This window comes from Fusarium poae, chromosome 1 (assembly GCF_019609905.1).
Source record: "Fusarium poae strain DAOMC 252244 chromosome 1, whole genome shotgun sequence".
NCBI classification, from domain to species: Eukaryota; Fungi; Ascomycota; class Sordariomycetes; order Hypocreales; family Nectriaceae; genus Fusarium; species Fusarium poae.
In genome coordinates, this window is record NC_058399.1 from 4,269,767 (window position 1) to 4,292,540 (window position 22,774).

At 49.0% G+C, this 22,774-nt stretch overlaps 7 protein-coding genes and 1 non-coding gene across 8 annotated transcripts; 5 read left to right on the forward strand and 3 right to left on the reverse strand.

Moving 5' to 3' along the window:
- Positions 1–408: 408 nt before the first annotated feature.
- Positions 409–1,882, reverse strand: FPOAC1_001386 (uncharacterized protein; the record flags this gene model as incomplete). Its single annotated transcript, XM_044845991.1, has 2 exons — positions 409–1,618; positions 1,701–1,882. 2 exons carry the CDS (start codon positions 1,880–1,882, stop codon positions 409–411), a joined length of 1,392 nt encoding a protein of 463 aa, XP_044711907.1.
- Positions 1,883–4,531: 2,649 nt separating this feature from the next.
- FPOAC1_001387 (uncharacterized protein) lies at positions 4,532–5,770 on the reverse strand (the record flags this gene model as incomplete). The annotated part of the gene is made up of 3 exons (XM_044845992.1): positions 4,532–4,633; positions 4,691–4,764; positions 4,828–5,770. The coding sequence occupies 3 exons, from the start codon at positions 5,768–5,770 to the stop codon at positions 4,532–4,534; spliced, it is 1,119 nt and encodes a 372-aa protein (XP_044711908.1).
- A 1,546-nt stretch (positions 5,771–7,316) lies between these two features.
- FPOAC1_001388 (uncharacterized protein) lies at positions 7,317–8,905 on the forward strand (the record flags this gene model as incomplete). The annotated part of the gene is made up of 4 exons (XM_044845993.1): positions 7,317–7,325; positions 7,390–8,574; positions 8,627–8,765; positions 8,817–8,905. The coding sequence occupies 4 exons, from the start codon at positions 7,317–7,319 to the stop codon at positions 8,903–8,905; spliced, it is 1,422 nt and encodes a 473-aa protein (XP_044711909.1).
- A 1,258-nt stretch (positions 8,906–10,163) lies between these two features.
- FPOAC1_001389 (uncharacterized protein) lies at positions 10,164–11,406 on the forward strand (the record flags this gene model as incomplete). The annotated part of the gene is made up of 5 exons (XM_044845994.1): positions 10,164–10,285; positions 10,351–10,424; positions 10,482–11,087; positions 11,142–11,186; positions 11,243–11,406. 5 exons carry the CDS (start codon positions 10,164–10,166, stop codon positions 11,404–11,406), a joined length of 1,011 nt encoding a protein of 336 aa, XP_044711910.1.
- A 1,828-nt stretch (positions 11,407–13,234) lies between these two features.
- On the forward strand, positions 13,235–16,087 carry FPOAC1_001390 (uncharacterized protein; the record flags this gene model as incomplete). Its single annotated transcript, XM_044845995.1, has 6 exons — positions 13,235–13,526; positions 13,585–13,987; positions 14,041–14,310; positions 14,359–15,022; positions 15,077–15,319; positions 15,371–16,087. The coding sequence occupies 6 exons, from the start codon at positions 13,235–13,237 to the stop codon at positions 16,085–16,087; spliced, it is 2,589 nt and encodes an 862-aa protein (XP_044711911.1).
- A 347-nt stretch (positions 16,088–16,434) lies between these two features.
- On the forward strand, positions 16,435–16,517 carry FPOAC1_001391. The gene has a single exon. It is a non-coding gene; the product is annotated as a tRNA-Lys (tRNA).
- A 314-nt stretch (positions 16,518–16,831) lies between these two features.
- On the forward strand, positions 16,832–18,798 carry FPOAC1_001392 (uncharacterized protein; the record flags this gene model as incomplete). The annotated part of the gene is made up of 7 exons (XM_044845996.1): positions 16,832–17,265; positions 17,314–17,767; positions 17,831–17,919; positions 17,970–18,147; positions 18,207–18,287; positions 18,335–18,460; positions 18,553–18,798. The coding sequence occupies 7 exons, from the start codon at positions 16,832–16,834 to the stop codon at positions 18,796–18,798; spliced, it is 1,608 nt and encodes a 535-aa protein (XP_044711912.1).
- A 198-nt stretch (positions 18,799–18,996) lies between these two features.
- On the reverse strand, positions 18,997–21,342 carry FPOAC1_001393 (uncharacterized protein; the record flags this gene model as incomplete). The annotated part of the gene is made up of 5 exons (XM_044845997.1): positions 18,997–19,421; positions 19,489–20,643; positions 20,699–20,988; positions 21,081–21,169; positions 21,256–21,342. 5 exons carry the CDS (start codon positions 21,340–21,342, stop codon positions 18,997–18,999), a joined length of 2,046 nt encoding a protein of 681 aa, XP_044711913.1.
- Between the last annotated feature and the right edge of the window lie 1,432 nt (positions 21,343–22,774).

Here is a 22,774-nt window from a genome sequence, read left to right on the forward strand (position 1 = left end):
AGAAGCGTCTGTTTTCTACTAATCTCCAAGTGAATTTGTCAGACCAATACATGCGTACTCTCAAAGTGGGAGGAGATTCAAATCGCATATTTAATGGCCATTGAACAATGAGCGATCACATTAATGTCATCGAGTTACAGATGGTATAAATCGGTCATTTCATTGTTCGTATCATATCGTGCCAAATATCAAGTAATCTATCTATCTGCCCACAAGCCTTTCGCTACCTGTTACAACCAAGGAAATCCAACACTTCCCGAGATTCCACGGGTATTTATTTCTTTTTTTTGCCCCAGAACTTGGATATACTGTACACGCAGCAATTGAAAAATTACACACATATATAATGACATAGAATCACTTCGCTTACGAGAGTCGCCGTCTTCATGCACAGCGGCTCCGTGGCTCTTAGACGCGGTTCTCGGCATAATGGGCGTCGCCGTACCGGCTCTCAGCGAACCGATTATCAGGAAACCTATTCTCCAGACGGTCGGAGTCGTCCATACGCTGTAGTTCCACGTCCTGGAAGTTCTGGCTAGGGCGGGGTTCCTCTTGATTAGAAGACGAGCGAACATTTCGCTGTGCCAGAGCAGATGTCATGGGTGGGTACGACGTATCCCCAGACACACCAGTGTCATGTCGTGTTGGCGCATATGAGCCAAGCTCTTCGTCTGTACCGGCATAACCGTGTCGTCCAACACCAGCCCAGAATGCGCGCTCGTCACTTCTAGGACCCCATGCCCAGCCTGCGCCTGCGCGGATTGGCAAATGGTAATAACGGAAGGCAAAGATGGCGGCAATGAGACCCATCAAGTAACCGAACAGAATATCAAAACCGTGGTGACGACGGTCGTGCCAGCGCGAACCAGCAATGAAGATGGAGACGCCAAAAGGTAGAAGGCCAAGAGCGAGAAGATAAATCGGAGGCGCAGCAGCTTGGCGACGCAGAGACTGGACCTTGGCGGTTTCTTGGCCCTTTATAGGTGCAGAAGAGAAGGATCCGTCGAGACCGCGGGCGCGCGAAGGTTCGTAGGGATCAACAATGGGACCAGTGCTGATACGAGAAGGGAAGGCAGCATGGCTTGCAGCTCCCGCAACAGAGGCAGCCGATGGCATGACAAACGGGATTGTAACTGCAAACTTGCTGGCCATAAAAAGTGAAGCGTAGATGAGGCCGCCAGCAGCAGAGGATGAGTGACCACTAGGGTAAGAACGGAAACCATCATCGATCTTGTACTTGTCTTTCTGTTGGCAGATGGCAGCGGAAACGAGCTGGCCAGTCATGTTACGCCATTCAAAACCACCGACAAGGTATTTCGTAACATTTTCTATGTCGGGTTCGCAGCGGGCGAGAAGATCGGGTCGAGGTTTACCAAACAGGTTCTTCATCGAGCTGGTGAAAAACCACGACAGCGTGAGGGAAAGGACGAGTCCTAGAACACCAACATGAAGCTCCCACAGTTTGCGCTGCCAGATGAGAGTCTTTGGGGTGCCCTTGGGGACGGTCGGACCGGGGACGAAGATCAAAGAGACGACGGCGACGATGACGAAAGGGACGCCGATGGCGAGGATGAAGAGGAGGTAAGCGGGAACGAGTTCATGCTCGGCAAAAGGATATCTATCATGATGGTGAGCTTCAAGAGCAATATGAGAAGAGGGGATAGCAGTTTTATCCGTGACTACTAGGAAGGTAAACGTACGAGATGTTGGGATCGACAAGTGAAAATGGTCGTTTGGCAGGCGCAACTTTGTCGAGCCAACCTCCAATGCCAACAAAGACGAAGCAAATGATCCAGTCGGAAAGGTAGGACAGGATGAGTCGGATGGGGAAGCGACGGCCTCGCAAACCATTAGATATCGTTCCTAAACCTGAGTCGCCCATCTTGTAATAGGAATGCATAGTCTAGCCGAGAAAGAGGGGAGAAGAAGATCGAGCGCCAAATCGGGGGGAGGATGTTTATTTGAACTTTGGGGCTTGTCGTCACGCACTGGGTTTGGGAAAAAAGCCCCCGTTTTCCGTTCCGTTTTCTGCGAACACTCAAGACGGGGAGGTTTGCTGTGTCTGGGGGAGAGGCCTGGGGCGTGTATAGAGAGAGAGAGAGAGAGAGTGTTGAGGTGTGCGTATGCAAAAGAGGCCAAAAGAAAGCAGCTAGCCAAGCCAAGCCAAGCGAAGGGTAGTACCTAGTTAGCGGTAACAGCTTTGCGCCCTTTTGACATGCGACAATGCGAGTCTAGGGTCTTTGAGTAGGTAGGTAGGTAGGTACCTTAGCAGGTAGGTAGGGATTGAAAATGGATACGGCGATGATGAGCATAGACTATGAGGGTAGTGGAATATGGGGTCAATGTTGGATACAGTTGGCGTCTCACTCTGTGCTCGCACGTCTTTTTCTCATATATAGGTAAAGAAGAAGATAAGGCCCTCATCAATTGGTGTTCTCGAATCAGCTACAAACGGTATTTAACGATGCTTATTTCTATGCTTGATCTAGACGCGCCTGGTTTTACCTTTACGAGAGAAGTTGACTTTGGGAAACTGATGTAAGAAACGGGGCTGAAGCATGGCTTAAGGATGGAAGTCTCTTCGGTAATTGGGGGTTACGTGGACAGCAGTGCCGCGGGCTGCTGTTGGCAGTGTGGGACGGGCATGGTACTGGTACTGGTACAGCACCTGGTACTACCAGGTATGGAAGTTACTAAGTACTAAGGTAGGCAGGGGTCAGATCTAGAAATAGAAGGAAAATGCTTGACTTACTAGGGGAACCTTTTATGCGCCCTGTTAACTCGACTATCACTTTCAACGCCTCCCTTTATTTGAAATTTTCCCTCTTTAATGGCATCTGTTTCTCTCTCACGAGTGTGTTTGAGTATGCGCGCGTCTAGTGCTCAAAAGTATATCACCTAAAGTACAGTACTACCTACTAACCTAGGCGAGGCTATGACGAGTCCAGTCTCTGGGGCTGTAGCGTCAGCGGCGTAAACGGAACCTCATTGGGGAAATGCTCGCGTGGTATCCGCTCATAAGTCAATCCACGATCCTAGGTTACCTAGTAGGCATGGATTTGTGACTGATTGATCACAAAAAAATTCGAGGCTATCTTCTTGAATAGAAGGAATTCATACTAAATGCTCCCTAGTAGTCCGTCCACTCACAAAGTATTAGATTTGCATATATATATACCTAGGTAGGTATCTATGTAAGATCATGGTTTTGCCTGGGGAAAACAATGGAGATAAAAAACTCAGTCATATCTCTACAATCCGGGCTGGTCAATGGTCTCTTAGCAAGCTCTGGATCTCAAACAGGTACCTTGTTTTTGGTTTCATTTCACTCCGCAGGACACGGATGTTTTCTATTATGATGCCCACTCCTTACTTTGTGCTAATTGTCCAATATAGAAGTAGGTTAGTTAGTAGGTGTTTGCTCTCTATCACTAAAGCACTAAAGTAGGTAAGTGCTTACAAAACCCAGGTTCTCGTCGTGTCGTCTTCCTTGAAAGGGACAACCCCCGTGGCCAAGCCCTGCCATGATCTGCGGTCATTTGTTCCCGTCTAGAAATTCCGAGCCTTCCAAGCCAATCATAATTCTCCAGTGAGAATTAACCTTAAATTGGCTGTCCACTCTCCCATTCGCCTACGTCAATGACGGATAACCCTTCATCAGAAGGGGGGGGAAACAAGGCATCCTTTCAATTCTCATTACTGTTACCAAAAAGATCCCCTCATCAAAGCTACTCCTATATTGAACCTCCGTCTTGTTGTCTCTCGTTGAACACTGTTACCCAAAGGCTGTGGGCCTGTCACCTATTATTGGGTAGCTACCTAGGTGAGGCTGTGCAAAGAAATTCTCATCATCCACTCAGTTCTATCAAACGCTTATTGGCTATTCCGTACCTCGAACGGACACTATACGGTCAACTCGGTAATCGGAACACAAAGAAAATATCATCTTGGCGTTCATCTTTCTATTATCAATAACTTTGATATGGGTATCCCTCGAAGTCTAATGCGAAATCGTCTATTATCAATAACAACTAAATTGCTTCAGATAATGGAAGTGTTTATCTGTTATTGCGAACAAAGAATCCCTGTTGCTTGTTCGTGTGGTTAATACAATGCTCCTACCAACGTGAAACTCGAAACCCCCATGTCCTGTCAGGGGGTCGTCCATAATCGCGAATTTGCTTACAGTCTTTGAAAAAGCAGATATGTACTCCGTACTCTGTACCCTGTTCCGTTACCTCCATAGCAGGGGCCTTTGTTTTTTGAAGGATTTGGTCTGGTGGTCTTTGCGACACCCTCACTAAAGCTGATATGATATTTGTATCAATCACCAAAGCAGTATTAACTTTTACGCTACACACATGCCTGGCTAAAGTTTGGATTAAGACGCACATTACGTCCTCATCTATAATGTCACATATAGTACAATGCAGCGTCATAATATACAATGCACTGAAGCCCAACTCTTTCTTGACTTGGCATGTGCTTTTCGTCCCATCCGTCAACTCATCACGTAGCTCCGTAAACACTCTTAGTTGGCCTTGTCGCGACGCTTTCCGTTGTTTCGGGGTCGAGGCACAACCACCCACTTGTTTCTGTTGTGCTTGCGTCGGGTCTTGTAACCACTCTTGGTCTGGACAATGCGTTAGCGACTTCATATAACTCTTGTCAGATTGGTTGGTAGGCCTACAGGAACACCCCAGGGTGACACAGGGTGACGGTTACCCTTCGATTTACCTCTACCACCACCATGGGGATGGTCAACTGAACATCATATCAATAAACGGTCTATTGGAAAGCCTGCGGGTCTTGGTATCTCCCTCTTACCTTTATTCATAGCAACACCACGGACTGTGGGCCTGATGTTAAGCCATCGGCTTCGCCCAGCCTTACCCAACTGGCGGTAGTGGTGATGAATGTTACTCGCAACACCAATGGTAGCACAAGCATCCTTACTGACTCGTCGGACTTCACCACTCTGAAGTCGTACCTCAACATACTTGCCAGTCATGACTCTGGTACCGTCGTCCTTTGTCTCTTCGTTCTTGTTGACCACTACAGCTGAAGTTCCGGCACTGCGGCAGAAAACCGCGCCTCGTCTGGCGGCCGATCCGACAGCAAACACTGTAGTACCGACAGGAATCATGTGCATGGGCAAACAGTTGCCACGGAAGGCAGTCTTGGCAGCCAAGATACCCGGATCGATGATGCCGCCCATGCTGTCGAGGAGATCCTGAGGGATACCCGCACGGTAGCTATGGATAATATCTCCAGATCTTAGTCCATCGGCAGCAAGAACGTAGCTGTGGCGTCCGGTTGCCTTCTCAGTAACGAGAGCAATGTGCGCACTTCGCCCAGGATCGTACTCAATACGCTCCACCAGGTGAGGGCCCGGTCGGTTACGGATGAAATCGACAGTTCTTATTCTCCTCTTCGCACCACCACCACGATGTCGCACAGTAATTCTTCCTGACACGTTACGGCCACCCTTGGCTTGACCTTTCTTGGGAAATGTCAATGGGAGGAACGGCCGTCCTTTCCAAAGATGATCGTTGATTGGTCGCTTAAGATGTCTTACACCAGGTGATCGGGGCTTGTAGACTCGCAGAATGGCAGCTTGGGCCTCGGGGTTCTCGGCCAGCTCTTTCGGACTCGCTGTGGTTTCGTTGGAACGCCTGATGGTCGCATATGTTCGAGGCAAAGATCGGTTTAGCGCAAAGCGAAGGAGGCTTTGCCTCGCTACCGCGAAGTTGAGACCGGTTTGGAGCATTTTCGGTCTCGATCTATATGGAACTGAAAGGTACTAGCAGTAGATCTTCATGGAGGCCGGTACCCGTGGTGTGCAGGTAATTTCAATATCGGTTCGAGGGGATGGCGAGTTAGTTTTGGTAAAGAAGCGTGCTGGGGAATGAACCCGCGAGGTTGGTGGTCAAGATCAACCGCAGGGTGCCTAATTTCCCTCAGATTGATACTGAGATATGAATTGAAATGTCCTGGACCGTCGCAAACGCACCGACGCTCACCAATTGTGCCGGTTGGTTGTAGTCAGACAGCCTTATTGGAGACGGTGAAATTTCTTCGGATTCTGAATAACTTTCTGCCGGCGGGAGGAGTTCGAGCCACGGGCGCCCCTCACAGTGGCACACACCGCCACACCCATCAGACAGACGCCATCACGTCTCTACCATAACAGCGCTCCAGTCAGTAAGTCTCCGTCCCACCAGTACGGCGCGACGAGGTTGGGCCAATGGCAGCTCCGTTGATGGGCGGTTGCTAAGGCGAATGCCCCACAAACAAACTGGTCTGACCGGAAGTGGTACGTAGCGTTTCCAAGATTGTCGACGCTCCAGGGCTTTCGCGACTTCAACCTGGATGCAGGCGCGTTTGGGACTGATCTCATCCTACCCGCCCCTCCATACTAAATGTCAAGACCCGTCCACCACCATCCATCGACTTGACTTTATTAATTTGAATCTCTCTCTTTTCTCTCGTCTCTGTACTCGTTCATACTTGATCGACCCATTGCCTCCAGGACAGGCCTACCATTCATCTCTTCATCCTTGTACAGTCTCCTCTTATCCCGTCCACCGCTATCAGCATCCTCTCTGTTATATCACCCTAGCCCTATTCGATTTTGTGCATTTCCCTCTACTGGTGCACACCGCGGTTCAGTTTCTGAATTCAAGGCGCGTTTCCATACATCAAGTCCAAGGGGAAAAAACCCGAGCTTTTCGCATCCCCCTGCTCCTGTCAACATCCAATCCTTTGTCTCGTACCTAGTGGGACATCACGCTTGGAAACCTGACGTACCTAGAGCAACGCGACCTGTCTAGCCGCGTAGGGGTACGTACCCACTTCAGTGGACCTCCACAACCCATCTTCCTTACCCGCTCGTCAAAACACATCCATCGTCCTCACAACTACAACTGTTCTTCAACATAAACATCGTCTCCGCCCCATGCTCCCCTTACTCTTGTCCTCTAACATCACACCTTGTTTACTTCATTCCACAATCGTCTCTTCCGGGCTGGGTCACCCTTACTAACATACAGCATCAGACGATTCGCCATAACATCTCGACTCACAACATTCCTTTCACGGTGTCTTCACCAAGCTTGATTCAAAGGTTCGTGACCGAATCTCTCTTTATATAGCGCTGTCTCAGCAACATTGCCGCTGTCTGTCTGCAACCCGTCAGCATTTCAGCCTCCTGTCTTTCTTCCTCAACTCATGTTTGACGCGTCAACTAACTGGACTATTCTAGCACTGTCCCATTGTAAAAATTTCCACCCATCAATAACTATTAGATAGCCAAGATGCCTACAGTAAGTTTCTCCGACGCGATGGAGAAGCTCGAGTGGCTCTATTCAGTGATTCTAACGTGACCAGCAGGCTCGGGCTACTCGCACGCGCAACGAGAACGACGAGAATAGCGGCACGACGCGTCTCACAAGAGCCCAAGCTGCTGCTCTCAAGGTTGACGAGCTATCAATGCCTGCCAAAGCTGCCCTGCAAACGAAGAAGTCTACAGTTAACGGTACTGCCGCTGCGAACACGCGGAAACGCGCTGCATTGGGCGATGTCAGCAATGTTGGAAAGGCTGATGGTGTTGCTGGAAAGAAGGCGAAGGGATTGGTCTCAAAGGCTGCTCAGCCCACCGGTATAGAAAAGAAGACCGCGCGACCCACAAGACCTGCTCTCGGTTCCCAGACTACCAACACAAAGCCCACTCAGTCCGGATCTGGCACTCTGAACAACAAGCGAAAGGTCCTGGCCGACACGAAGCCAAAGGCTCCCCTCAAGAAAAACGAGCCATCCAAGGAACTGGAACCAACAGAGAAGAATGAGCGGTCAGAGACCCCCGAAGAGGCTCAGGTTGAAAAACCTGAAGTCTCTGTTGAGAAGACCGAAGTCCAGGACGCGCCTATCAAGTACCCACCTGGTGTCAACAACCTGGACGAAGAGGATCTTGAGGATCCTCTCATGGTTGCCGAATACGCCAACGATATCTTCGAATACCTTCGCGACCTTGAGTGCAAGTCGATTCCCAACCCTCAATATATGTCTCACCAAGACGACCTCGAGTGGAAGACGCGTGGTATCTTGGTTGACTGGCTGATTGAAGTCCACACGCGTTTCCACCTGCTTCCCGAAACTCTCTTCCTTGCTATCAACATTATCGATCGATTCCTGTCGGAGAAGGTGGTTCAGCTTGACCGTTTCCAACTCGTGGGCATCACTGCTATGTTCATCGCATCCAAATACGAGGAGGTCCTCTCTCCTCATGTCGAGAATTTCAAGCGCATTGCCGATGATGGTTTCAGTGAGGCTGAGATTCTCAGCGCTGAGCGATTTGTCCTCAGCACACTGAACTATGATCTCAGCTACCCCAACCCCATGAACTTCCTCCGCCGAGTCTCCAAGGCCGACAACTATGACATTCAGTCTCGTACCATCGGAAAGTACTTGATGGAGATTAGCCTTTTGGACCACCGATTTATGGCCTACCGACCCAGTCACGTCGCTGCTGGTGCTATGTACTTGGCGCGACTGATGCTTGACCGTGGTGAATGGGTAAGTAAACAAACAATCCAGTATGATATAACACGCACTGACCCATGCACAGGATGCTACCCTATCTTACTATGCGGGCTACACTGAAGATGAGGTTGAGCCCGTCGTCCACCTCATGGTCGACTACCTTGCTCGTCCTGTTGCGCATGAGGCATTTGACAAGAAGTATGCTGCCAAGAAGTTCTTGAGGGGTATGTCTACACCATCTTTTCGCATCAGCCTTTGACTAACTTGCCATTCAGCCTCACTCCTCGCTCGCCAATGGGCCAAGAAGAATGCTGTTCTCTTCGGCATTACCGATGTTGAACTGAGTCTCGACCAAATATCATAGATGCCATCGACAACTCGCGGCATTCGCTGCATCTCTTATTCGATTACCTGAACAACAGGATATTCGGCACGCGGTTGGAATAAAATGTACCGCCGCTTCATGACGTTAATAGATCACCGACGCTCTTTGGTCACCCTTTAGGGCCATCACGATACCATACATCTGTTGATACTGGGGCGAAAATGCTTTAAGGAGCACTTGCCTCACTGGTCTGGATTCACATTATCTCTGTCTGACATGCGGACAGCATCTGCACTTTTTTTGTTTGCGATTGTCTGGTTATTGCACATTTTCCAAAGCATGCTTTTCGTCTTCATACATGGCGCATGGAGTCACTGGCGAAGGAATTCAAGGGCCTGGTTCGGCTGGTTGGAGTTGTCTGTACAGACGGCCTATTCATGGGGCACTGGACGGGGAGTAATGGAAAGATGTACGACATCAGCCATGGGGTTGTTTGTTGATGCAAGCTGAGCTTGACATCTGGTTGCCTAACTAGGGCCTCGATGATTTGAGTAAAGAGACCCAAACGAAAGGCACTTTTGTATCTCGGCTGCTATTGTGAAAAGGGCCTGTGATAGAAAAATTGTACATATACCATGACCGGGTTACGGAGGAGGAGCCCAGGGGGGCAGGAATGAAGTTTACATTTCACGAAATAACTTGAGTCATACCTTGATTGTTGACGGAGTGGCCGCCTTGGATTACACTCTTCGCGTTTCCATTCCCTGGTTTATCAAGTATTATATGTTATGGTTGTTTTTACGAAGACGACGATTAATGCATAAATGGTTGCCCTTGGAAACGGGATGACCCCCATGGATTTTTACACTAAGTTAGGTCCTCTGGTCGCGTCAAACCCACCAACAGACATGCCCAAAAGAGCGTGCGGCATGTGCGACCCGCACCGTCATTGTTACCCAGTACCTAGGTACCTAGGTAGTTAGCCATGACTTGATAGTCCAGACCGCGGTTCCGTTTGATCTCTAGCTTAGCCTGTACAATACCTACTCCAGCACTTCATCGCCATTCAACTCCGTCCCACCTGCTTAGAGCTTCAGAGAAAGAACTAATATCATCAAATACATATCTCAAGCTTTTACAGTGATCACGTGAATTAAGATCACTGAACACATCACTTGGCTATAAAACTTATCTTCATGGTGGTATTGCGCTGACCGCCAACTGAGCATAAGAGTTTACAAGGCCATCAAGCTTTTAGACAACGATTCTGGTTGAAACAGCCCCTCACGCAACCAACATGGCGCCAGTTCTCCGAGCAAGGCAGAGCTTGTCCAAGGACAAGTTCTCTAGCTACTTTGGGAACCTAAGAAGTCAACCCTACAACGACGCCAACAATTCGCGGGGTTCAAATCCTCATAGGTATGCACTTTCAATCCGGAATGAAGCTGTGTTGTGTTAGGAGTTGCTAAAAATGAATTTCCAAGCCTACGCTGCATCGCGTGGAATCCCCTCGGAACCCTGGTAGCAACGGGCTCGTCAGAGAAGACTTTACGAGTGTGTGAGTTGATGAAGCCGCGAACTTGATTAGTCCCCATACTGAGGCGAAGTAAAACAGGGAACCCCGAGAAACCTCATGTGAAGTTCTCGACGGAGCTCAAGGGTCACTCAGCATCTATTGAAAAGGTAGCTTTCAATCCAACGAAGGATGCAGAGCTATGCAGTGTAAGCAGTGACGGTGTTGTCAAATTTTGGGATGTGCGGACGAAAGCCTGCTTCAACGAGGTCAAAGGTCTTGGAGATGCCTTCACTCTTGTGTGGGCGCCAGACGGTAATTCGCTTCTTGTCGGAAACAAGGCAGACATTATCTACGTTTTATCGCCGACTCAATCCATGCCCATCAGTACTCATCAACAGTCGGTGCAGACTAACCAGATCGCATTCTGTTGGAGCGGCGAGAAGATATTTGTGACCACGGCAGAAGGCCGCATTCGGGTTCTGTCGTATCCGGGTTTTGAGCCTATGCTTCAAAATAATCACGGTGGTGAAACGAGCGAGTATGAGCTTAACGGGCACACCTCGTCGTGCCTGACCGTGGATCTGCAGCCTACTGGACGATATCTGGCGACCGGTGGCTCGGATTCTATCATTGCGTTGTGGGATACCACGGACTGGGTATGCCAGAGGACGATCACTAGGATGGTCGGTCCTGTCAAGAGTCTCAGTAGGTTCATTGAGTTTGTTCGTTTTATGCAATTGCTCATCATTTGTTGAATAGGTTTTACATTTGACGGAAGTTTTGTTGTTGGAGGCAGTGATGAGGGTAAGAATTCTCGAACTCTCACCTTGAAGCCATCTTGCTAACATGGTTTTGTTTAGGATCTGGGCTGGAGATATCACATGTTGAAACAGGAGAGCACGTACACACGTTCAAGACGGCTGGTGCTTGTCCCGTGGTTGCTTGGGCTCCAACACGGTATTGCCTTGCGTACAGCGATCTTGGAATCTTGAGGATTGTTGGCGTTGATGTTGACAGGAAATAAGGCGGGCAGTCTCTTGTTAACATACCAGTATGTAAAATGATTCATCGTAAGCCATTATATCATACCCTGAAACAGTGAACTTGTGTATGAGTGATTGCACATGTAGACATTTATACTGTGTGTCAGACGGAGTAAATAACACCGACCTAGCTGTCAGCTTGGAAAGGAGCTAGCTGCGAAGAGCAACCCATGCGACGGTAAATAAGTAGTTGGTCAATTAGAACCCTATGAAAGTGTTTGATACCGGAGGTTTTGGCGGTTCATTTTGTCACTATCCAAGGCAGTCCAACGTTTGTTTACTAAGGGAGAGGTAAACTAGAATATATATAATTTGTAATCGTCTATTGTGACCCTGCCAGTGGTGACTCGATAAGAATACTTACTAACATGTGCAACAAAATCACTTTGACAACGACGGACAGCAAACGTGACAATTATTTATCAGCGTATGATTGGCAGTACCTAGTCCTCCACCAAGACACATGTCAGTAAAGATAGCAACTCTAGTCAACTTTGGTCCCTCGTTGCACTGCATAAACATTAACTAACACCTATTCTGATGACTTAGTTAGCACCTAACCTAGACATCAAATGGGAAACAACTTTGTAGGGTTAGGCTAGCCTTGAGCCGTATGTTTCAATTTTGACCGAGACTGTATACGAGTACGGTAATTGGCAGATTCGGTATCATTTTTTGCTTGTATATTGAAGTCCAGATATTGCACAGTGGTCAAGGGTCTTGATAGTACTCATCTGTTCAATCAAAAGTCGCCCGCTCAATATTCGATGATGGCTCCGCAAGCAACACGGGTCGAAGCGAAGCGCGTGGCTGTGCTGCATGAGATGAGACAAAATAACGCTTAATAGGGATTATGATTCATTACTGATGGGATGGAAGCATGATACACCATCTACTTGCCTACTAATCAATTAGTAAATGCTGGATATTAGCGGAAGGTTGAAAAGTTCCCAGGTTATATGCGACTCGGTCACAAATACGATAACAGGTACTAACTGAAGATTTGCGGATAATCTAGGATACCTTAGTAGATCAAGGATTTGATGGGCACCTAGTATAACCAAGCAAGATGTCCTTTCACCACTTCCGTACATGCTGTATCCCATTATTGATACTCCACAGGAACCCGTGAACCCCTACCCTTGCAGGTACTGCGCACGTTGTAACTGGCTGTAGGGCTGCTCAAGCCCGCTACAAACGTCCCCCAACTTGGTGTACTACAGGCTCAGGAGACGCCAGGCAGCCAGGTATCGCGGCAAGCACAACCGTGGATCCGTTGGTAAGGATCCTTGGAGGCTCTGGAAGGTGGAAGGTGGAACGCAGGGACGGTGCTGCAGCAGGCCGGGTGGGATTTTTGGCTGTTGACAAATTCCCCACCTGCGGGCGCCGGCACCTGCACTTGCCAATACATACCAGCACATATGAACATCCGCCGAGCCAGGTGCCTCCCTAAGATGAGTTAAGCTTGAGGGTCCCACCTTCCTCCGTCTTAACTCCCCAACGCCTCCCGGGTGAGCTTGAATCTCATCTCTTCATGTTTGCGTTCCGTATCGCCGCACCTGTCCCGGCCTTACCCAGACTCAATAGCTTCTGGACCCTCGTCCAAATCACATCTCCACGACAGACTCTATTTTCTCTATCGACCATTTCGAGCACCCGGATTCTGTTCCGGCAGATGCGGACCCACGACTGTGAAAGCCCGCTGAGCATTCTTATCCCCACTGTCTTATCAACTGCCTGTCTCGCGACACCACTCCTCCAAACTTGTATCGATACCGACAACGTTGTATCAGCCATTCATAATCATTCATGTCGAATTCACCAGAAAACGGACCTGCCACTAGCGGTCATAAACGTCCTCGAAGCGATGATGCCGACGGAGACGACGCCGTACCTCAACATGACATCCCCGACAATGCCAGTGTTCCCAAGCCAAAGCGACTGGCCTGTATGATATGCCGGAAACGCAAGCTCAAGTGTGATGGTGTGCGACCCAGTTGTAGTACTTGTTCTCGTCTCGGTCATACTTGCGCCTACGATGAACAGCGGAGAAAGAGCGGCCCTAAACGTGGCTACGTGAAGGCCCTCGAGGAGCGACTGAGTGAGTCCTGTGCCCGAAGTGCTATCAGCTACTTCGATCGCTGACATGCTACGTACAGAACAAGTCGAAACGCTGTTAAAAACCCAGGAACCTCCCCAAAATGTTCCCAAGTCCGCCAATGTTGCCATGTCTGGTCCACCTCAAACGGCATCTCCCGCAAACCTTAACATCTCGAATGCGCCGATACATCTAACGGGAGACCATAATATAGATCAACAGTGGAACTTTACTGATAAGTCGCCACAGCAAGGTGTCATGGAAGATTTCAATTTCAATGCCAGTATGGATATGGGCATGAATAACGTTGGGGGAACCTTCACATGGGAAATGATTGGCCTAGGCCTCGAGGAGCCTCTGCCACCACAAGACACAATCGATGAGCTTCACCAGATCTACTTTGAAAAGGTTCACCCGTCTACCCCGATGATCCACAAGTATCGTTATCTTGCCGCTATGAACCTGTACGTTGACCCTTACATTATTGAGACGTAAATGGCTAATATCGTTTCCACAGCGCCCCGAATCAGAGGCCGCCTGTTTGTCTGCGATATGCTATGTGGACTCTCGCATGTACCATTACAGACAAGTATGCGGATTTGAAAGACCTCTTCTATCGAAGAGCGCGAAAGTATGTCGAAGCGGACTATATTAAGGGTTACGGGGAGCACATGATCTCTATTGCTCACTGCCAAACACACACGCTCTTGGCCTCATATGAGATGAAGATGATGTATTTTCCTCGAGCTTGGATCAACACGGGTTCTGCTATCCGTCTTGCTCAAATGTGCGTACCTCTCACAAATTCGTCGTTTTCCAATGCTGACCATCGCAGGACTGGACTGCATAGACTAGACGGGACGGGTTTGGATGTAAAACAGTGCCTCGCACCCCCCAAAGACTGGACAGAAAGAGAAGAACGACGCCGAACATTTTGGATGGCCTTTTGCCAAGATCGTTATGCCAGCATTGGTACAGGATGGCCCATGACGATTGATGAGCGCGACATTATGACAAACTTGCCAGCCTCAGAAGATGCATACAACATGAGCAGGCCTGAACAGACACAGTCTTTGTCTGAGTGCACCAGCCCGATGGGCGCGGGCAAGCTCTCTTCGTTTGGCGGCATCGTACTCATGGCATGTCTGTTTGGCAGAAATTTGGTACATCTGCACCGTCCTGATGCCGATGATCTTGATCATGACCTCAATGGTCCGTTTTGGAAGCGACACCGACAGATGGACAATATATTGCTCAACACATCCCTCTGCCTCCCACCACAACTCAAGCTTCCTACTGGTCTATCTAATCCTAATATCGTTTTTACGAACATGAGCATACACACGTCAACCATCTGCTTACACCAAGCCGCCATATTCAAGGCAGAGAAAAACAAACTACCGGCTTCAGTCAGCGCTGAGAGCAAAGTACGATGCATCACAGCTGCCAACGAGATCGCTAGCATCATGCGCATGATTTCTCACATGGATCTTTCAACAGTAATAACAAAGCAGCTTCTTTTTTTGTCAGTACAGAGGCTAACATGTTATAAGGTCAACCCATTTATATCATTCTGTCTATATGTATCTGCGCGAGTATTTGTACAATACCTTAAGAGCCGCCCAGACGATAGCCAAACAGCTGACTCACTACGATTCCTGCTCTCAGCGATGAATGCGCTGAAGCGGCGAAACCCGCTGACGGAGTCCTTCCTTGTCCAGCTAGATGTCGACCTGGAAGCCCTTGCATTAAGAATCCCTAAGCTCAAGACTGCTTTCCCACGCAACCACGACAGCGTATGTAAACACGGACTGAGTTGCCCTTGTTTTAATGCTAATATGACCCAGCCTGGCACGACAGGAGCGCCTAGAGGCGCTAAATGCGATAATCCTGAAGGGTTCCAGGGCATAACGGCCTATCGTAACGAATGCAATTACATGAACCCCTCCGAGAACGACATGAATCAGCCAGGACCACCCGATATCATCGAGCCTAACAACGACATGCCAGGTATGCCTGCTACAGGCGATGGGAACTTTGGAACACAGGCATGGATGTCAACGGAGCAACAAATACCAGCAATTCTTACACCTAGTTCGGCAGCCACTTTTGAGAAGACAGGATCTGGAAGCCGGGCTGTTTCAGGCTTTGGTGACATGACGGGTGATAGCCAGGAGACTTCAGGGTCACCGGACCCGATGCAATCAAACCGACCGACACCGAACTCAAGCACAGGGTCCGATCAGCGGAATCATCTGGCCCCTGGACAGATGAATAGATCAGGGGCCAACTCATTTAACACAAGTCCTATGTCGCCGAACCAGACCTTGCTGAACTCAGGTGTACTTGATGGAAGCGCGCAGGGCTTCTTTGCTGATACATCTGGTTTCGCTATCCCGCCAGGCCTGGATCAGAGTGGAGGGTTCAGCATGCCGGATGAGTGGGCGGACATGCACGGACAGACAAGCGTTCCCCAAGTGGGCGAAGGTGTTTTGAGAGCATTGATGAATATGGGATCTATGGATGCGATGGATCTGGGAACGTGGGAATCGAGAGACAGTTGAAGTGGAGCAACACGGAGTTTATGGGAGACGAATCCTTTCGGGATCAAGTGGCGAAAACCAGCCTCGAAAAAACTGACAACGGGTTGTCAAGAATGAAAGAGAAGGACACGAACAGCTGCAACGGACCAGGAATTTAATTGGGGGCGTTTATATGGGACGAATATGTCGACTATGTTGTACTATACGAGCTGGAGAATCCGATGAAGGACATACTTTTTGCACTATTCAAAACGGGTGTAGAACGGGGGCTGGATGATGTATTGTCGGTCTCAAGGCTAATGCAAAGGCAGGTAGACAAGGGCAAAACACGATTCTGCAGAGTTCAACATCAATCAATTAAGAGCCACGCCCGGTTAGCTCAATCGGTAGAGCGTGAGACTCTTACGAGTACGCGATCTCAAGGTTGCGGGTTCGACCCCCGCATCGGGCTGTTCCTATAAATACGATTGCAAACAAGCGAGGCATTTCTTTTTTGCTGATTTTTGAATGTTGTTGATTTTTTTGTGATCATTACTTGGTACTGAATGAGGACCAATGGCTGGCTACCAGAGAGAGGCACAGTGCAACATGGCCCGTGCAACAGTTATAGGTGCGGCTCAAATACATCTACCCCTCCCAAGGTGACGGGCGTCTTAAAGCAGCAACGTAAACGTTGGAAAGGGCGATAAAGAAGCTTTGGCCGTGGAGACACTTGATAGATGGTCCATAGTGGATCTATCTAGAACAGGCTGTCAGTTCCGGTAAATGGCTGGAAGAGCCCCGCACACTCCGCCTCAGGTCACCTCCGGGGCCGGGCTGTCGGCAGCGTTTTCGGCACCGGACATACCACAACGGTACGGCGTTGCACTACAGCTCAATATGGAAGATTATGTTACACGCGATATTGAAGAATCGTATCGTCTGAACACTGTACATAGCGGCATCGCTAACGCTACGCCCGCGACGCCCGCGACGCCAGGTCAGTTTGGTATACTTGCGCCAACAACAGTACCTGCACCGTTGGTGGAAGCACAACAAACCGCAGGAAATTTCAGTGCACATGTTAGAAGAAACAGAAAGGAAGTCGAGAGATCCCATGGTCAATTAAGCACCAGGATCGTAGTTGATCCTCCGAATCTTGAGGAATGGAGAGATAAGTTATTCAACGTTGATGAGGCAATCATCCTTACGCATGAAGAGTAAAGCTGCTATTTTCTACCACCAGGAGGATTTTCTAACACTCCCAGGTTTGAGACATATTTCCCTCACGTAGACAACGTCTATTCTCACCGCTCAACACAGCGTTACAAACACAAACCTTTCATCTCGCACTACTGGGACTGTCGTATGAAAGGCCGTCCTCCAGGAACACCAAAATCTGTTGACCCGAACAAGAAGAAGCGCAAGCGCACCGCGCGTGAGCGTGATCTATGTGATGTGAAGATCAAGATCACAGAGCATTTACCCAGCGCTAGTTCAGAGCTTGGCGATATCAGCCTTCCAGGTGTTGATCTGGCGGGACAGCACTTTTGGACGATACAAAGAGTTAATGGAAATGGAGGCAATGGTAAAGGTGACGGTGTGGCTGGACCCCACAAGCATACGCTGCAGAGGAGCGATGATATAAAGAAGAGTAGCGTACAACGGTATTTGACGAAGCAGGGTGGTCGTGTGAGCAAGGCAAAGGAGAAGGCAAATGGAGTTCGTATACTCAGTTTGAACACCATGTTGGAAATACCGCTAACCCTGGGGTCCATATTACAGTCCGACACAAAGGCAACAGGCGCTGCACTTGCTACGATCAGGAAGCACGCAAAGGACAACAATTTCAAACTATATGCCGCATGTTTTTGGTATGGCATCTCTGTAACTGTTTGAGTTGCGACAGGTACTGATGCTCTAGTCCTTTCTCCCAACGCGTCTGGATTGCCCTAGAAGCAAAAGGCATGTCCTACCAATATTGTGAAACGAACCCTTTCCGCAATGCGGAAGAACCCCTCTTGGCCGACTCCCGCACTTGTGTACCTGCGATAGAACATGACAACTGGACGTGTTCAGACAGTGCAGCAATGCTGGAATACGTGAGTTTCGAACATTAACGCCCAAGCCCCAAACTATGCAACTGACAGGTCGTATATAGCTCGAGGACCTGGGACAGGGAGTGCCGCTTCTTCCTCCAGATTCTAGATCAAAGGCCAAATGTCGCTTGTGGATAGGTCATGTAAGAGTTGGCTATTCCGGGTCAGGCAGAGAAGTTAACCGAAGCAGATAAATCATCACATTGTCCCAAATTTCCACAAACTAATACATAATCAAAACCCGGGGTTTGAGCATGAAGCTGCGGATCGTTTACAGAGCAGCATAGACATCCTAGTTAGAGGTGCTGATGAAAAGGTAAACGCTAGCTCAATATTTAATGCCCGTCTGCTCAGTGTTTCCTTGGTTGTCGACTTCTGGTCAATCCTGCTAACTTGATCAAACCTCAGGGGCCTTTCTTTCTCGGGCAGGATCTCTCACTTGTCGATATACACCTGGCGCCGTTTGCTCTTCGCCTCTCAAGAGTTCTAGCCCCTACACGCGGGTGGTGTATTCCACCGGCTGGATCGCGCTGGGCGAAGTGGTTGGACGCTATTGAAGGAGACAGGAGTGTGAGAGCTACCACTAGTGACCATGCTCTATACCAGGAGACGGTTGGTGTATTTATGAGACACAATGCAATGAGATACGAATAGATTAACTGTTGTCAAGCCAGGATGCTTGGCCGTATAAGAAGAGTTTACTAGATATCCATGTCTGGCCCTGTATCAGCCTCGCTCGGGGACATGATGAGAGTGAGTCAAGCTATTCACAATCGGGGGTGCTCTGTTATGTTGGTAGTAGTCTCTTAATGATAATAAGAAATGGGCATATATATAAGACACAACCCTTGACTATGCGGCACCATCTGGCACGGATGGATCACTTCTCATTGAACCCCTTTTCCTCCTCTTGATAGCATCCCACTTCTCTTCAATCGTCACTAACTCTCCACCGAGTCGAGCTTTGATTCTGCCTTCACCTAGTTCCTCGAGTGTTTTAGCCTCAAGGTAAGTTTTCCCGTCATACTCGACTCGGCGCTGTGAATCTGGCAAGTATGCCCAGGAGAATATAGCGCCGACAGCCGCAACTGAACCAAAGAGTAGGAATATGAGTCCCTGCCTGTTTTCAGCCTGGTATGATTTGTTGATACCGTATACCACAAGAACTGCAACAAGGCTTCCAAGCTTTCCTGCAGCCGCCGAGATGCCATGGCAGAGGCATCGGTAGCAGGTTGGGAAAATTTCGGCTGGTATTATAAACGTCAGGGTGTTGGCGCCTAACAACACAGCTTTTGTCAGTCCATTATAGAAAGAAAAGTAAAGTCAAGAGATGGGTCAACTTACCAAAGTTGAACATGAAGTGGCAAATGGCCACAAATACAACTGTAGCCGGAGCGCCTTGCTTTTGATGGACGCCATAGTAGACGCACCCGGTGATAACAAAAAAGCCGGCCAACACGAGGAAGGAGGCCGTGAGCCATTGACGGCGTGGGATGCGGTTCGCGAAGACAACGAAGCAAGCACTGCCCGCAATCGATGCGAGTGAGACAGTCAAGAGATATTGCTTTGTTTGCTCGATCAACACGTCGTAAATCGTGTTGCAGGGGTGCGTCGCGTCAGTCGACCAAACTGGAAGCCCATCGGTGGCCCAATCCGGCACAGTCGAATTACCCCCTCGGAGTGACGATGCCCAGCATTCAAGGGAGTCATCAATCTTGGTCGGTGTGGTCGTTGCCCACATGGTCGATAGGGTGCCTCTGTTGTCGAGGCTCATCCCATAAAACGAAACGTCCAAAAAGAACCATGTCGCTGCTGTGCCTAAGAGATATGCCCAGTTGCCATCGCGGATAAAGTAGTTGTGTAGATCTTCTCTCGAAAACTGGACGGGCATCGTGTGTTGTGAAGAATTGCCGTGATGCATACCATCACCGAGATCAGTTGCCCGATATGAAGGTGCGACATTGTTTCCACCAGGCGAATTGATCTGATATGCCACCGGCGTTTGATTCTGGTTGAACTGACCCATCGGGAACGAGTTCGTTCCGTCGCCTGAACCGCTCATGGAGCGACCAGCCGCACTATGACTGGGGAAGGCTTCGATGCCGGCCCCCTGAGGGGCACCGTAGATCCTTTGAGTGTTTACAAGAGCCATTCCTGGTTTGTTTCGAACCTCCAGGCTATAGATACCACAGTCGAAAAGGAAGAAACGAAATATAATGGCGAGAAGCGCAGGTACAGCACCTGAACCGATCACAATGCGCCAAACGCCATCCAGTGCCTTCTTGCATTCTTCTTCATGCAATTTATCAAGACCACATCGCATTCCTTGTAGGTCGTGACTTCGCTGAAAGCCAAGGAGCACAAACAGGCCGACCAACTGCGCCAGCGCTTGGCCAATGGGCTGCATCATGAAAACCGAGGACAGCATAGTCGCTCGAGACTGTGTACTGGACCATTCTGAAGTTATTACTGCGCTAAGGGGATATTCAGCTCCGATTCCTGGGACAGCCATGTCAACGTATGAAACTTGTAAGAACAGACTGGGCTCACGAACCTATGCCCATGACAAAACGCCACCAAGTAAATAGGCCTAGAAATGAAAGATCATTGTAGCCGCGACTGCTAGTGGCGACGCCAATCGTTGAAACTATAACCAGGACAAGCTCAACGCCGTAGAGGCGAGTCCGACCATAGCGATCGGCGAGGTATCCAAACAAGACCTGGCCTACAACAGACCCGAGAAGCGTAAAGAAGTTGATGAGTAGGCCCGACCACTCTGGACCATTGGGCCAATAAACAAAGGCGATCGAAGCTAGAATTACATTGGTTGAAAAGAGATTATATCTAGATTTGAAAAGTTAGGAGTTTGCCAATCATTGTACGACACGACGTGACGGTGGTTGCATGTCCATTTATCAGTCATGAGGACAACTTACGAGTCTGTCAGAAAGCCCGAGGCGCAAACACCCCAGATACGAAAATTCCATGAATTCAAATCAAGTTCGTAACGTAGTTGTTGGCGATCCTGTGAGGTGCATTAGCTCTGCAGAACCAGGGGCAGCACTCACTGCCTGGTGAGATGGAGAACTGATACTGAGCGCACAGACTTACTTGAGCATCTTGCGATGGCAGCGCCGAACTATCGGAGCCCAGGAAACCGCGGTTTCGACGCAATGAATACCTTGATAGAAGAGGCATGATTCGTGGTGGGGGTAAACAGCGCGTCGCAAAAGTTGCAATGAGCACAGGTGGCCTGAGATGGAACGGAGGGAGTAGGTTCAGAGAAGCTCAAGTTATGACAAGTGCTGGAATTGCGGACAGGCAATGCCCAAAGATAGGAGAGAGGCGGATGCGATTCTCATGACCATAGTACGACGGATTAGAAGCAGAGCAGAACAGAGCAGAGCAGAGCAGAAAGGTTATGTTGATAAGTTGGAGCAAACTGCGCAGTATAGATGGTGTGGGATGCCATCACAAAACTATATGGCACTTGAGCAAAGACTGTGCTGTGCGCCAAGTGCACGCCGCGAACAACGGTTGCCTTTAGAGCTGAAAAGGCCCTTGACTACCCAGGTAGTCAGTCTACTTAGACGCACTTGGCTTCACTTGGCAGCGTCCTTCAATGATTACCTGCCTACCCTTGTATCTTGGGGCTTGAGAGCCGATATACGCGAACTGACTATACGTACTATGCACGTCTCCGAGTAGCTGGTCCTGATGGGGCACTAAATGCGACAGGAGCCTATTATCCTTGATTTACTGACGGACTGTCATGTAGGTAAGTAAGTATGTAGATAGGAAGAACAATGAAAGGAAGCGAGAATAAAAAATGGAAGGACAACGCTCTGGTCGGTTGCGTAGGGGTCGGGTCCCTTGCATAGCAAGTTAAGTAGACTCGTTAGCTTGTGTGGGTACTAAGTTACAGACTTGACGATTGCCCAAATTGGATCCCCCCATGTTGGACAGACTGACTTATCGAGGCCTCGTCTCTGAGTCTGGAATTATTGTGGCTTGGAAGCAGTGGAAGAGAGCTAATAGGAAGGGGCACGTGTTGTTGAAACTTGGTTGACAGGAACGCGATTAGGTAGTTAACGAGGTGGATGGGTGCTATTACTGAGAACTGCACTGTTTAAGAAAGATACCACCAATGTACCGAGATAAGTACTGCTTACGGTGATTAAATAAAAATCAATATACTGTCTAAGAAAACATGTACGGATACAAATATCAAGATCTAGCCTCAATGGTTATGATATATATGCTTTGAACCGGCTTTACTTCTGGAAGCTCGTGTCTTGAAGGTGCGGGATGTCAAAGGCGTAGAGTACTAATATGATGACAGTGTTTTATAGGTATTTAGGTAACAAAAAGGGCATGCAGGCCCAGATGTTTGGAACTGTACCTCTAATCGCAAAAACAAAAAGTAAAGAGAAAAAGAGCCCCACGACTCCCAAGCTTTCTTGGCCCATCAGAATGTCGCCTCGGCCCCCGTGCTCGATGCTCCCGCTGTTAGTGGACCACCAATCGAAGACAAGCAGCTGCCCATGTGGCATAGACCCTTGGCTGTCTGTCAATTGCACAACCTCTACCATTGCTTTCGGTTCTGCGCTTTGCAACAGGCGACGTGCAG